The following is a 15843-nucleotide window of genomic DNA, read 5'->3' as shown; positions in this document are numbered from 1 at the left end:
CATTTGTCTCTCTGTCTGAGATAGAAGTTCTTATTTTACTTAGCATAATACTCCCACAGTTTATCCATGTGGTCACAAATGGTAGGACTTCCTGCTTATGGCTAAATAATATTCCTGTTTGTGTGTGTGTGTGTGAACACTCACATCTTTATTCACTCATCTTTTGATAGAGAGTACAAACTTCTTAGTTATAAGATGAATAAATTCTTGGGATCTAATGTGCAGTATGGTGACTATAGTTAACAATAGTGTGTATTTGGAAATTGCTAAGAAAAGAGATTTTAAATCTTGTCTCCACAAAAATATGGTAATTATGTGGCCTAAAGGAGATGTCAGCCAAGGCAGTGGTGGTGATCATTTTGCAATGATGAGTGTATCAAATTTACACATTGTATACCTTAAGCTTATACAATGTTATATATCAATTATGTCTTCATGAAACTCCAGTACTTTGGCCACCTCACGCGAAGAGTTGACTCATTGGAAAAGACTCTGATGCTGGGAGGGATTGGGGGCAGGAGGAGAAGGGGATGACCGAGGATGAGATGGCTGGATGGCATCACGGACTCAATGGACGTGAGTCTGAGTGAACTCCGGGAGATGGTGATGGACAGGGAGGCCTGGCGTGCTGCGATTCATGGGGTCACAGAGTCGGACACGACTGAGCGACTGAACTGAACTGAACTGAAAGCTGAGGGAAAAAGAATTGCCACCCAGTTAAATCAAAGTGATAAGGGAAGGCCATCAGCACTTATGAAGGCATCTTCTTGCCTTCTCAAGATTCACCACAGATATATTTTTGGTGAATTCTTCCTCGGTCGTTTTTGATGGGATTAGCCACTTCTTCTTCTTGTAAGTCATGTTCTGGTGACTGCCTCTCCCCTGGACTGGGTCTGGTTCTGTATGGTTTGGCTCTTTTCACTTAGCATAAAAGCCAGAAGACAAGGACCTCATCCCACTGAGCTTTGGGATCTTGATTGCCTCTGGAATCTAGCAGTCTCTTAGCAGCTCTGGATTTCCTTTCCCAGTGGTAGGGAAGGCACAGGATCTTCGTAGCTTCCAAAGCTGACTGAAAACTCTTGAGGATACCTCAGACCTCTTTGGAAGCACTCCCTGGTTTTGTTGGCACCGTCGGCTGAAGGGTAGGGTTCAGAAATTGATAGATTTCAGCCTGCAGCTGAAACTGAATTAGTCACCTTTCTTTCAGTATGCTTCTTTCTTGTAGATGCTCAGCCTCACTTTGTAGACCCTCTTGAAGGTCAGAAATACCAGGCTGGGGAAAAAAGTCATAGAGTGGTATCTTACAGTGTTTTTCTGATGTCAGCTAAAAATTAGTATGCTGTGATTCCCCATGGCACAAAGAGATGTGTTACTTTATGACAGTACTTAATTCTGAAATTGAACCCAGCAGGAGGAAAAACATGTTAGCATGAATTTGCAAATATCTGACATAGGTATATATGGAAAACACCTTTAAAATGTCAGAAAATGCAACGATCTAAGTTCTACCTTATGATGTATTTAACCTTGTATGAGAAGCGTTCTTTACTGTGCATGGGATGACCAAAAGGGTATTTGAATTTTTAATATGCAAATATTTGATCTGGCAGGAAGCATGTTTGTTTGACACATATCTTAGAAGATGATGTAAACATTCATCTTACCCGGCAACGGAGAAATTTAAAGGGTTATTGTATCACTCCGTGGGGGCTGTCATAACAAAATGTCATTGACTGGATGGCTTAAACAATGGAAATTTATTCACAGTTCTGGAGGCTCGAAGTCTGAGATCAGGGTTGGGTTCTGCCGAGGGCTCTCTTTCTGACTTGCAGATGGCCGCCTTCTCCCTGTGGCATCATATGGTGGAGCAAGAGGGCATGCTTTTTCATGTTGTCATTCAGTCGCCAAGTCGTGTACAACTCTTTGTGACCCCATGGACTGCTGCATGCCAGGCTTCCCTGTCCCTCACCATCTCCTGGAGTTTACCCAAGTTCATGTCCATTGAATTGGTGATGCCATCCCTGCTTTTTCATATCTTTTCTTAAAGGGATACTAATCTCTTCAGGAGGGTACCACTTTCATGATCTCCTCTAAACATAATTTCTCTGCAAGGGCTCCACCTCCAAATGCTGTCACAGTGGAGGTTGGTATATAAATATATGAGTAATTTGTGCAGGAAACACAAGTAAATTCAGAGAGATTATCTAGATACCTCTTGAAATTGTCTTATTTTTCACCTCCCTTGCCCTTCCCTCCCTTCCCTTCTGCTCCCTCCGCTCCGCTCACTTCCTCTTTTCTTTGCCTTCCTACATTCTCTTTACTTCCTCTCATGCCCTTTCCCTTCTCCTCCCTAGTCTTCCTTCCTTCCTAGTCTTTCCTTCCTTGCCCCCTTCCATTCTTCCTTCCATTCACCTCCTCTCTCACTCCCTCCTCCCCCATCTCTCTCTCACTTCCCCCACCTCCCCCCACAAGCAACTTGTGATCATATGCTTCAAGACACAGGCATTTGTGGGTTGAATCTGATAGGCAGATGTGTTTAAAAAAAAATGGAGCCATTATTTTAAAAAGTTCAATTAATGCTTGAGCAGACTCTGGGAAATACTAAAGGACAGGGAAGCCAGGCATGCTACAGTCCGTGGGGTCACAAAGAGTTGAACATGACTTCAGTCATACAGTCAGTTCAGTCGCTCAGTCGCGTCTGACTCTTTGCGACCGCATGAACATGACTTAGCAACTGAATAACAATGATGTAAGTTCTCTAGAAATATCAGAGGTCTAGCCCCCAGTCACTGGAGGAGATACTATAAAGCGATGAGCAGACTTTGGAGCCATGCTGCCTGAATTCACATCCTGGCAGTCCAGGTACCATTGGTATATGACCATAGACAATTGACTGTCCTTTCCTATGGCCCTGATTTCTCCTCTGTAAAGTGAAGATAACAGTTCACATTCTTTCTATTGTCTTTCTGCCATTGGGGTTTAGTCTCATTTTTCATGTAACACTGGTCTTGCACTGTTTTTTACCTTGTAAGGGAGAACCATTTCTTTGTTCTTGAAAGTAGGGAAATGAAAGAGATTGATAGAGACAGGGATGGAAGAAAGAAGAGGATTGATTAATATTTTAAGAGATATAATATATACCTTATTTTGGGGGGGATGGGACATATTTTACATATTACATATATTTTACATATGTACATAATGTACGTATTTTACATTTTACATATATCTTCTACCTGGCTTCTTCTTCATTTGGTTTATATTTCTAGATTCTACAGGCATTTAATTTCCCAACTCTTGCTTTACAAAGAAACCAATAGTTATAGAGAATTACATGGAACACTGGATAAAACACTAATTCCAGAGTTAGAAGGCCTTGATTCTGTTACCAGCTCAGTGATTATCTGTGTACCCTTGGGCAAGTCAGAATTCTTTTCAAGGACTTTATTTTCTCATCTGAAAAAGGTCATAATAATTCATATCTTGTCTGCTTCACTGGAGTTTTATAAGTTCAAATCAGAGATCATGTAGGCCCTCATTTAAAAAAAATATTCAGTATGACACAGATGGGAGCATATTCATACATCTCATATCAATGCCAGTGCTACCATGTTTTTATAACTCATGATTTCTGAAAAGTCAGGAGATTAAAGCCTGGTAGAATTGCTCTGCAAGTAATCTTACTAGTTCCTGGAGGGCTTTTCCAGAGCTGTGCTTTTGTTGGAATATCTGTAACTAGATATGGCTGTTCTTCATTTTCTGGGGACTTACCAACTCAGTTGAAACAGGCACCAAGGGGCTGTGTGAAGGTTCAGGTCATCTTACTAGTATTTTCCAGGACTTGTGTCTTGGAAAAGGCGTCTGGAACATTTTCAAGCTCATAGAAATAGGAGGAAAAGTGGTGGCCCCAAATAAAATGTTTCGGAGATGGGGTTTATGATGCGTTGTGAGGACATAAACACCCGAATGAGTCAATAATTTTAGAATTGGGGAAGTCTTTAGATGCTCTCTGGTCCAACTGGTCATTTCATAAATGGAAACACTGATGTCTAGAGAAGTGCCCAGTGCTAGAGTTAACTAATAAAAAGAGCAAGAAGAGAGCTTGGCTCTTGGCTGTCAATTTAGTGCCTGTGGTTCAACAGAGTGGAGGAGGTTTGCTCCTGAAGTCACAGAGACCCGGGATGACATCATAGGTGCTCTCCCTGTCATTTCTGATGCCAAGCCATTGGATGGTTGGGGATAATGAAATGAGACTCACCCAGTCTCAATAAATATTGATTTTCTTTCTTCACTCTGTTTCATTTTTAAATGCTCATAGGGAGTGGACCCCCCTTGCCCAACCCACTACATCTAACCCTCTCTGGGTTGCCTTTTTCTAGGAAGTTCTTAGGCAGCAAGTCTGAGTAGATCACACTGTTTTATTTAGAAAATCCTTTGCATTTGCTTCTATTTTTGCTACCCAAGCCCAACACTCTAATTTAATGATGATGATGCCAAATTCAGCTCTGTTTGTTCTGAGCAGTCTTGTACAGATGGAGGCTGGTGATTTGTGAAGAGGCATTATGTCACATCAAATTTCATTTGAAAGTCCATAAGTATACCTTTTTAAAACAAAAACAAACTGCTTCACTTTCCTGGGGAGGGACATAAATCATGTACTTTTATTACCTCAGAAGATGAGTGCTAATATTTCAAAGGTGACAAGCAATCTCTTAAGAATAAATCACAATTTGAGCCCCATTATACTGGAGCTGATATATACCACAGTGGGGTTTAGAGATGTTTCTTTAACAATATTTAATAGAAGATCCAGGCCCCTCTGTCACTATTTCTAATACTAGAGGGGGCCTTCAACAGTCTTAAGCATCCTGAGTTAAGGTTGAATCAAGTGTTCCAGCTCAGAGCAGAATCCTACCACGTGTTTTGGGGTCCTGGGTTACTGGAGTCTAAAGTTTGAAAGAGTTAGGGTTTAATTTAAAAGACCCACAGGAATAGTCATGCAGAGTACAGCTTTACTATTTTAACAGCATCATACAGAACAAATGTCGTGAACAGGATGCACAATGACGTTCAATTTGGAGATCCGCCTGTTTCTATACATTTCATGGCAGCACCAGGCATGTCTAACATAATTATAGGCTCGAAAATTTACAGAGAGCTAGAACTGGCCCAGGGAGAACAATGCCACATGTGAAGTGAGACTGTGGGTTCAAACCCAGGGTCTTACGCTTACAGACTTTATGCTTTGTACAAGTGATCTCAAAACCTCTGAGCCTCAGTTTCCTTATCATGACATATGATCTCTATCTCCTATAGGAAGAGTCAAATGGAATAAATGAGATGCTGCAGTGCTACCTGTGGGGTGCCTAACATAGTTTCTGATATGTAGAAATGACAGATTTTGAATATTAACCAGGTGTCAGAGGCTGTTCCTAGTTTTACATTATGAGGTTAGGAACTATTAGCCTCTTTTTCATTTTCATATCATCCTGTGCCTAATGATGTATTTTTTAAATTTTGATCCATTCAACCTTCCAGTAGCTAACTTAGCTGTGGTTCTTAGAAAATCTTGCTAGATTGATCTAGACCTTTAGATTGAGCCTGGCCTTGAGTGTGTTCAACTTCTCCTTTGAGCTTCAGTCTCAGACACAGCTTCTTCTTGCCTCCTGCTGCTGCTAAGTCACTTTAGTCGTGTCCAACTCTGTGCCACCCCATAGGTGGCAGCCAACCAGGCTCCCCCGTCCCTGGGATTCTCCAGGCAAGAACACTGGAGTGGGTTGCCATTTCCTTCTCTAGTGCGTGAAAGTGAAGTCACTCAGTCGTGTCCGACTCTTCACGACCCCATGGACTGCAGTCTACCAGGCTCCTCCGCCCATGGGATTTTCCAGGCAAGAGTACTGGAGTGGGTTGCCATTGCCTTCTCCGTCTTGCCTCCTGGCTCTGGGTAAATATCAGAGTAGGAAGGACCATTGCTTGAGAGAGGGACCTGCTTTAGGCAAAACTCCATCACCACCTGACCTATGGTCAGATTTCTTTTCAGGCTTATATTTAAAACCCTCGTTGCTTTGGGCTCACTCAGTTTCTCTCTCTGAGCATCAGCTCGTTCTTTAATTGGGGAGTTCTGTTTGTTTATTTTTCTTGATTTGGTAATTTTATAACGTTTTAGGATCTTTTGTTTGTGAACAAAAAGCATTTGTCCTAGGCTCATTTTGAAAAATCTCATTTGTTTGCTCTTTCTCAGGATTTTCTCAAGATATCCCAGCTCTCTAAAGATGTTGATTGTGTTTTGATTCTCTGTATAATCAGATTTGCTTGTGGAGCACTCTTGAGTTCTCTTGAAACTGTCTGCAGGGTTGTGCCTTTCCCTGAGTTTGGAGAGGCCGTCTTTCTTAGGCAGATGTGTTTCGCCTTGTCCCTTGTCCCCATCCTGAAACCAGTGAAGTGAAGTCGCTCAGTCGTGTCCGACTCTTTGCGACCCCACGGACTGTAGCCTACCAGGCTTCTCAGTCCATGGGATTTTCCAGGCAAGAGTACTGGAGTGGGTTGCCATTTCTTTCTCCAGGGGATCTTCCCAACCCAGGGATCGAACCCAGGTCTCCCGGATTGGAGGCAGATGCTTTACCCACTGAGCCACCAACCAGGGGAGTTGTGAATTCTTTTCTTTCTTCCATCCTCTTGTCTCAAGGGACCCAACCCATGCCTCTAAACACTTTACTTTCTTTGTCTCCCTACCACCATTTTTACCAGGAAGTGATTTTTATATCTGATGTTTGTATGATAGAAGATAAACAACAAAGATAAAGTAGTGACAGTTTAATTTTCTGGTACATTTGCAAATTTTCTGCCTTATTTTGTTCTTTTTGTGGGCTTCTCTGGGTTCAGTCCCTGGGTCAGGAAGAGCTCCTGGAGAAGGGAATGGCTGCCCAGTCTAATAGTCTTGCTTGGAGAATCCCATGGACAGAGGAGCCTGGCAGGCTACCGTCCATGGGGTCACAAAGAGTCGGACGTGACTGAGCAATGAACACTTTCGCTTTCACCAGGAAATCGAGATCTGCCAAGGCTGGAATTACCAATGGTATGAATTGAAAATGAAACGAACTCAGTGACACATCAACAGAGCAGCAGGGCTGTGGTGTGGGCGTGGCTCGCATAGAGCAAGGGTTGGATAAACCTGTGTGGGACATTCTCCCTGGCATTTCCTAATATCCTCTTTCTGGTTTTTGAAAATATTTCTGTTAAGGGGTTGGCATCCTGTGAAACAAGGTGATAGCTTGGTTGGTAGAATCAAAATAAACTCATTATGGCTGAGTAACCCCTTCAAATCCAGACAAGGCTGCTGCCTCTCAATAGTTATGCAGTGGCCTGAGGGAAATGACCTAGGAGTTTCTCTTTGGGAGGAGCTGACAAGGGTCCATAACAGAGAAACATTTATTATCATCAGTGGCCTGATTGGCAGCTGTGGCCCATAGGCTGAAGACTGCATTGCCTCTAAGGCAAGTCCTGACTAGTTCCTTATCTTAAAAAATGGCTAGGCATCCTAGCAGTATAGAATGGGCTCACTGTAACTGCATCTCTGTGAGTAAAATACCAGTGTGATTTAGCCTTCAGCTCGCCCTGCTCCAGTCTATTCTCTTCACTGCAGCCAAGCTATATTTTAAAAACAGAAATTGGACTTTGTCACCACCATGATTTAAGCCCAGGCTCCTTCATGTGGCCTCCAGAGCCCAGCAAGGGTGGCCCAAGCTCATCTTTCCAGTTTGTCTTCAAATAGGCAAATTTCCCTCCTCTAATGAATTCTTTTCATTCTTCTCTCTCTGGTATGTTATTTTTCTCCCTTTCACCTGTTTCATTGCTATTTCAGGTCTTGGATGAACAGTCACTTCTATAGAGAATCCGTCTCTCAACTTCTTAGACTAGGTCAGATCCCCGTTAAATGATCTCATATTATTGGTAGAACATGTAAGTTCTGCTCAGTATCTTGCCAGGCTGTGAGGTCTATGATGGTGTTTTATTCATCACTCTGCCTTTAAAAGCATAGTAGAGGGCTAATTAGTGTTCTTTGAGTACAGACTAAATGGTCCTCTTTCTTTATAACTCTGCAAAGACAAAAAGTTTAGGCTCTGCAGTTTCCCTTTTGTTTCCTCATCTCCATTCTCAAAGCTGAATTTCTGTTCATCTTTCAAGATCAAATTTAATGATCTCCATTGCAGTGCTTATCATGGTCATTCTCTGTACTGGTCAGGGTAGCCTCAATGGCTTAAATTAACAAAAGCATATTTCTAGGTTATGCAATATGTCCATCATGCTGGTCTGGTGATCTGCTCCTCACTCAGGGACGCAGGCTGAAAGAGCTTCCATTTCTGTGCTTCCATAATTTCCAAGACAGGAAGAAGGAAATGTGTTAAGTCTGACGCTGGCCCTTAATCTTTCTATCTCAAGGTGGTAGGCTTCTCAGATTCATGCCTGGAAGAGGATGGGAAAGGACAGTTGAATTATTTGCTCAGGAGGAGGAAATCTGGTAATATAGTGGATGAAATGTGCTAATGCAGACCAGCCCCCTCTTATATCTGGCTTTTCTTGGTCTCTCAACCCCTCACTTACAATGATCTATTTTTCCACTCTCACATAGTCAAATAAAAGATCTTGTAATCAGCAACAACTAAATCACCTTTGAAATCTTAGTGTCAAGCACATCACTCTATAACTCCATCTTCTGCCTTTCCAGCTCACACACTGTAGTCCTCACACCGGAATCATTTCTGCCTCCCTCAGGAGTCCTACTGAAGTTAGGGTTCCCTGGGAAGCAAACTCTGAGATGGAGACTGACATGCAGGAAGCTTAATAGGGATGGAATGCCTGTGGGGGAAGGGAAAGATACAGAATTGCGCAGAGGGAGGGGTTAGCTGAATCTCATTGAGTGCTCTGAACCTGGTTTCAGTTCAGTTCAGTTCAGTCACTCAGTCGTGTTGGACTCTTTGCGACCCCATGAATCACAGCACGCCAGGCCTCCCTGTCCATCACCATCTCCCGGAGTTCACTCAGACTCATGTCCGAGTCGGTGATGCCATCCAGCCATCTCATCCTCTGTCGTCCCCTTTTCCTCTTGCCCCCAATCTCTCCGAGCATCAGGGTCTTTTCCAATGAGTCAACTCTTCGCATGAGGTGGCCAAAGTACTGGAGTTTCAGCTTTAGCATTATTCCTTCCAAAGAAATCCCAGGACTGATCTCCTTTAGAATGGACTGGTTGGATCTCCTTGTAGTCCAAGGGACTCTCAAGAGTCTTCTCCAACACCACAGTTCAAAAGCATCAATTCTTTGGCACTCAGCTTTCTTCACAGTCCAACTCTCGCATCCATACATGACCACTGGATAAACCATAGCCTTGACTAGACGGACCTTGTTGGCAAAGTAATGTCTCTGCTTTTCAATATGCTGTGTAAGTTGGTCATTACTTTTCTTCCAAGGAGTAAGCGTCTTTTAATTTCATGGTTGCAATCACCATCTGCAGTGATTTTGGAGCCCCCCCAAAATAAAGTCTGACACTGTTTCCACTGTTTCCCCATCTATTTCCCATGAAGTGATGGGACCAGATGCCATGATCTTCGTTTTCTGAATGTTGAGCTTTAAACCAAGTTTTTCACTCTCCTCTTTCATTTTCATCCAGAGGCTTTTTAGTTCCTCTTCACTTTCTTCCATAAGGGTGGTGTCATCTGCATATCTGAGGTTATTGATATTTCTCCCGGCAATCTTGATTCCAGCTTGTGCTTCTTCCAGCCCAGCATTCTCATGATGTTCTCTGCATAGAAGTTAAATAAGCAGGGTGACAATATATAGCCTTGATGTACTCCTTTCCCGATTTGGAACCAGTCTGTTGTTCCATGTCCAGTTCTAACTGTTGCTTCCTGACCTGCATACAGGTTTCTCAAGAGGTCAGGTGGTCTGGTATTCCCATCTCTTTCAGAATTTTCCAGTTTATTGTGATCCACACAGTCAAAGCCTTTGGCATAGTCAATTAAGCAGAAATAGATGTTTTTCTGGAACTCTCTTGCTTTTTTGATGACCTAGCAGATGTTGGCAATTTGATCTCTGGTTCCTCTGCCTTTTCTGAAACCAGCTTGAACATCAGGAAGTTCACGGTTCACGTATTGCTGAAACCTGGCTTGGAGAATTTTGAGCATTACTTTACTAGCGTGTGAGAACCGGTATAATCTTTCATAATTATCTTGAGTTACTGTTAAGGAGAACCATCCTTCAGTGAAGGGTGTCCTCAGGGTGGGGGTGTGACTAAGGGTGAGGCAGCTCACATAAGTCAAGGACAGTTTTCCTCAAAGGCTAACAGTTGAAGATTTTTATAGCAGGCAGTACTTCCAGCGGCTCGGGGAACAAGTTCTTTAGCTTTGATCTGGGCAGTGCATTTCAACTCCCTCTTGCTGTCCTCAGCTCTTTGCTTAATAACTGTGATTCCTTGGCATCGCATGATCAGCTCTTTTCTTGCAACATCAGTTCCCTTGTTTCTCATTTTAATCTATCCTGTTTGTTCAAAAACTCATCTTTCAGTACACCTCTTTCCCACCACCCTGCCCCTTCCCCTAGTACCGCGCGCATTTGGAGTGAAGCACATGGCCACGCTGGCTGCTCTCACTTAGCATTTACGGCCACAGGTCACATGCACCTCTGTAGCCACATGCTATGCTCTCTAGTAAATTGTTTCCTTCTTTCCACTTCTCTGGTGGCTCAGATGGTAAAGTCTCTGCCTACAATGCGGGAGACCTGGGTTCAGTCCCTGGGTCGGGAAGATCTCCTGGAGAAGGAAATGGCAACCCACTCCAGTATTCTTGCCTGGAAAATCTCATGGATGAAGGAGCCTGGTAGGATACTGTCCATGGGGTCGTAAAGAGTCTGACATGACTGAGCGACCTCATTTTCCCAAAATGATGACTTCATACCTTTTCCCCTCTTTTTAAACATTTAGTACCACTTCCTTCTACTAATTCTCAGATGTTACTCTCTCACTTCACTGAGAAAATAAAAAAACAAGCAAAGGAGCACTGCTTCATCTTTCCACCACCAAATATACCAACCTCTTATCTGTTAGTTTCATTTTTGTTGGAAAAATGACTTGCTCCATCTGTGGACTGGAACTCAACTCCTCTTGTCTCCTCAAAGACTTTGCTCCTGTAGAAATCTGCTCCCATTCTTTTTGTCTTTATTGAGTTTGTTGCAATATTATGTCTGTTTATGTTTTGATTTTTTGGCCTTGAGGCATGTGGGGTCTTACCTCCCTAACCAGGGATTGAACCTACACCCCCTGCATTGGAAGACAAAGTCTTAACCAATGGACTATCAGGGAAATCCCTGCTGTCTCTTCTATAATGTAATTTTTCTTCACTAGTGTTGAATCGTGTCCAACCATGTGTAAACATTCTGTGATCTTTTCTAGAACAGTCTTTAAACAAGACTGTCTTTCAACACGGAGTCTCCCTAGAGCTACTACTGTTTTTCTTCTCTTGATGGCAAAATATCTCAAAAAGTTTGCCTTGTTTTTCTGTCTCCTTCATCTTTCCTTCTTTCTTTAATTGACCCCACTTTCTCCAAACTTCTCTTAACAGCTCAAGGGCAGCAAGGAACTTCTTGCCAAATCAAAACATTAATTCTGTCTCTATCTTATGCAACTTTTTCAGCATCAGGTGACAAAACTGACCATCATTCCTTTTTTGAAACACTATTCCTCTTGACTTTTGTGATGGTCACTCTTCTGTAAAGCAAAATGCTTTAATGATGCAAGGAACCAACTTATTTAAGAATTTTATTGCCTTGAGTGCCAGAAAGATCTGAAGCACCTCTAATGATTTCATGCAGTTACTATCCTATCCCAAATTTTTGGGAGAGTCCCTTCCACACCCAAGCTTGATGTACTCATATTATTATACAATTTTTATATTCCTGTTGGCCATTTGTTTTGAAAGCTCATGATATTGTGCATGTAGAATTATTGATTGCCTGAATTCTTTCACTAGGTTTTGATGTTTGTTTCTTAAACTTATGGAAGTCTTGCTGACTGTGTCTTCTTTCAGAGCCTCAGTTAACTTTCAAATATAGGTTAACAGATCTTCAGTATTGAAACGAATCTGATATTATTTTGGGGTGTTTTATTTAGGAAATAAATCTGTCTACATTTATTTTTAAAGTAAATAAATGAGTTTTCAGTGGTTCAATGTAGTGTCTATGCATGAAGATTACTAGGATTTCAGTGATTATCTTAGTAGTAATGCTACATTTGACTAGGTATCATTCTCAGAGTGCTTTCATGAGTCAGTTCAGTTGCTCAGTCGTGTCTGACTCTTTGCGACCCCATGAATCACAGCACACCAGGCCTCCCTGTCGTCACCATCTCCCGGAGTTCACTCAGACTTGTGTCCATTGAGTCAGTGATGCCATCCAGCCATCTCATCCTCTGTCGTCCCCTTCTCCTCCTGCCCCCAATCCCTCCCAGCATCAGGGTCTTTTCCAGTGACTCAACTCGTCGCATGAGGTGGCCAAAGTACTGGAGTTTCCACTTCAGCATCATTCCCTCCAAAGAAATTCCAGGGCTGATCTCCTTCAGAATGGACTGGTTGGATCTCCTTGCAGTCCAAGGGACTCTCATCAAGAGTCTTCTCCAACACCACAGTTCAAAAGCATCAATTCTTCGACACTCAGCTTTCTTCACAATCTAACTGTCACATCCATACACAACCACAGGAAAAACCATAGGTAGATTGTAGTAAATAAGAGTTGGACTTTTGATTTCAAACTGTGGATATAGTGTGTTCTTACAGGATGACTTAGTGCCAGACATTTAACTTCTCTAAGCCTCAGTCTAGACTTTAGAATGATGGCAGTGCTTGCTGTACTTCACTCATAGAATTGTATGTGGGTAAATTAGATGGCACATTGAAAGATAGAGAGCGTGGGGTTCAGAAGTAGCCCTTATGATGAATGTCTTCTGCTAGTAATTAACTAGACTGGAGCTAGAGCTCGTATTGGCTATTTTGGATTCCCACATTTTTTTTAATTCTTCCCTCTCCCAGGCCATCACACCTTAGCAGTCTGAGTAAAATGAATGTAAACCCATTTTTTAAAACATAAACTCTAGAAAAGACTAAACTCTATGCTTATGGTTGTAGGTTATCTTAAATCTTATCATGAAATTTTTGAGACAGAAGGTGATGCTCTGATCTCCATTCCAAAGAGAAAAAGATCTTTTTTTGTTGAATCATCTCATTATTCCGTGACATGGGATGCATCTCCAGGTCAAGCGATAAAAGACATTAATTTTCATTAGACAGCAGTTGCTGTTTGTATTCATAGTACAACATGGGAGAAAGTGGTTCCACAATCATTTTGTACCAGATGGATTAAAGCATGTATTAGTAAGAAAAACAAGCAGAGAGGGGCTGAATTCTCTTGATCTCTCTGATGAAAGCCACACTGTGTACAGTGGACACCTAATAAATATTCATTGGTGTCAATGCCTGGACACAGAACTCCTTGATTTGCGACATTTAAATCAAGCATCCTTTTTGGTGAAAGATTAATAATAGATTCAGTCTTCATGCTTCTTGAGTTCTTCACTGTTGTATCCCACCATGCATCTTTCTCGAAAGATTTTCAGCTTTAGATGGAATCTTCTACACCAGCTGAAATTTGTGCTTAAGCTTTTGTGCTAATGCATCTTGCTTTTTCTCTTGACTTCCACGGGCATTCATCTTTTCTAATTTCATTGTAAGATGAAATTAGTTCAGTCATTCATCTAACTGTGTAATTGCTTCTTTTTTTTCTTCTTCTTCAGATATTGATGAGTGTGCAGCTAAGATGCATTACTGTCATGCCAACACTGTATGTGTCAACCTGCCTGGGTTGTATCGCTGTGACTGTGTCCCAGGATACATTCGTGTGGATGACTTCTCTTGTACAGGTGAGTGCTAAGAGGCAATGTTGCTTTTCTGATTCAGTCCTTCTCTGCATCTTATCTGTGTTGTTTCATTTAGCCCCAGGTACACTAATACTATTTTTACCAAACTAATTCTTCTCTTTAATTATCTTACCATCAAGTTTTTTTGAATAAAATGAGAATTTAAGTCTGCATAATTTATTTCCACTCTTGCTATATCTGCCTCTGTATGTGTGCACACATACATTCGTATATGGTTTGAATTTGAAGTCTCAGTTGCCTATGGTAACACTGAAGGACTTAGAGATTCCTTTTCCAAAAAGAGAAAAGTATCAAACTATTCTCCTTTCATCATGGTGAAATGTTTTTGTATATGAGAAAATGTACTTTGTTTTCACTGGGAAGGACAAGAGCTTAAATTTAAAGTGTAGAAGAGTGCCTGGTGGGTGGGATTGGGCCTCTGGGGGGTCACTCAAAACTTTTCACTGACATATTGTTAGTTTCTTCTCTCTTCTCCCTTTGTCACACTGGGCTGTCAGCCCTAAACTGGAATGCCAGGCATTATGGTTGGTGCTCATGTGTGAGCAGTGCTAGCCTGTGGGCATTTGGTTTGAGGTTCCATTAGCATTTAAGTCATGAATATGGAGACATGAGCAGTCAGTTGGCTAGGCTATAAGAAGGTTCTGATTCTGTCTTCTTTTGGATGAAATGTATTTAAATACCCAATCTGTAACTTATAAAGAAAGGGCTCTTTGAATATAAGATTTCAGTCATGTTATGTATTTCTCTGACTCGTACTTTCTCTTGGTCCTAATGACTTTGGTATATAAACAATGATTTCTTCACTCACAATGGAATGGTACTCATTTCTAAATATTTTTTATTTCAAATGACCTTTCCAAAAGTACAAAAAGTTACAAAAGTTTGAGAAGTATGTTTTTATCTCCAAATACTTTTACTCTTGTTTGTTGTATTAATAATATTTTAAAGTTACTGTTCTTTGGCTAAAAGGACTAGTGATTTCAGATTAATGAGGTTTCTGACCCTTACAGTTGGTCACGTCTCATTTATTTGTCTTTTACATAATTTTCTTATAAGAAAATCCCTGGAGAAAAAAAGATTTGATAAATATTATGCTGAGACATAAACATTTTAAGGGGGCAAAACTCTTGTGGACGTATCAACAAACAATTGAAAAATCTGTGATGTTCTAGATGACTATTACTTTGTTCTCATTGGTCTATACATGGTCCTGACTTATGTTAGTTCTGACATTAGGCTGAGGCAGCATATCACCTCCCAACACAGCTGCACCTTATCATGCAGCCCAGACCTAATTAAGGCACTGCTGGGTGGAAATTATATGAGAATCCATAACACCTCTGCTCTTACTTTGTCATGGAAGGAGGAAGGCAAGAGCTGGTACTTATTGAAAGCCTATTAAAGACAGGTGCTCTGCTCAGTAGTTTGTATATATGGATGAAGATGGAAAATGTATTATTTTTTAGGAATTAGCCCCAGAGTTATTTTTAGAAAGAGAGCTGTGTTGTTTGGAGTAAAAGGCAAGGGTATGGGTATCAGTGGGTACTCCATTCCCCCTCTAGAAAAACATAGTGCTGCAGGAAAAAATGTATACACACATGTTTTATTTTGTTTGTGTGTATATTTTGTCTGAGAGAGAATAGAAAAGACAAAAGAGAGGGGGAAAAAAGGGAGAGAAACCAGCCAGAGAGTGCAATGGAGCAGTGATCCACTGCCTGTTTGGCACCAGGGACCAGTTTTCTGGAAGACAGTTTTTCCATGAACTGATTGGGAATGGTTTGGGGATGATTCCAGTGCATTACCTTTATTGTGCATTTTATTTCTATTATTATTGCATTAGCTGCACCTCACATTGTCGGGCATCAGAT

General features: G+C 41.5%; 1 protein-coding gene across 3 annotated transcripts in view; it reads left to right on the top strand.

Annotated features, from left to right (window-relative positions):
• NELL1 (neural EGFL like 1) overlaps positions 1–15843 on the top strand; it is a 1021326-nt gene that overhangs the window by 504463 nt on the left and 501020 nt on the right. For all 3 annotated transcript variants that reach the window (XM_040255650.1, XM_040255649.1, XM_040255651.1), the window contains exon 13: positions 13832–13957. In XM_040255650.1, coding sequence (XP_040111584.1) covers positions 13832–13957 — 126 coding nt within the window. The remainder of the gene's footprint in view (positions 1–13831; positions 13958–15843) is intronic.

The sequence above is a fragment of the Oryx dammah genome, unplaced genomic scaffold, assembly GCF_014754425.2.
Source record: "Oryx dammah isolate SB20612 unplaced genomic scaffold, SCBI_Odam_1.1 HiC_scaffold_15, whole genome shotgun sequence".
Lineage (NCBI taxonomy): Eukaryota > Metazoa > Chordata > Mammalia > Artiodactyla > Bovidae > Oryx > Oryx dammah.
The sequence above is the reverse complement of the archived record's forward strand: the minus strand, read 5'-3'. Positions and strand labels throughout refer to the sequence as shown.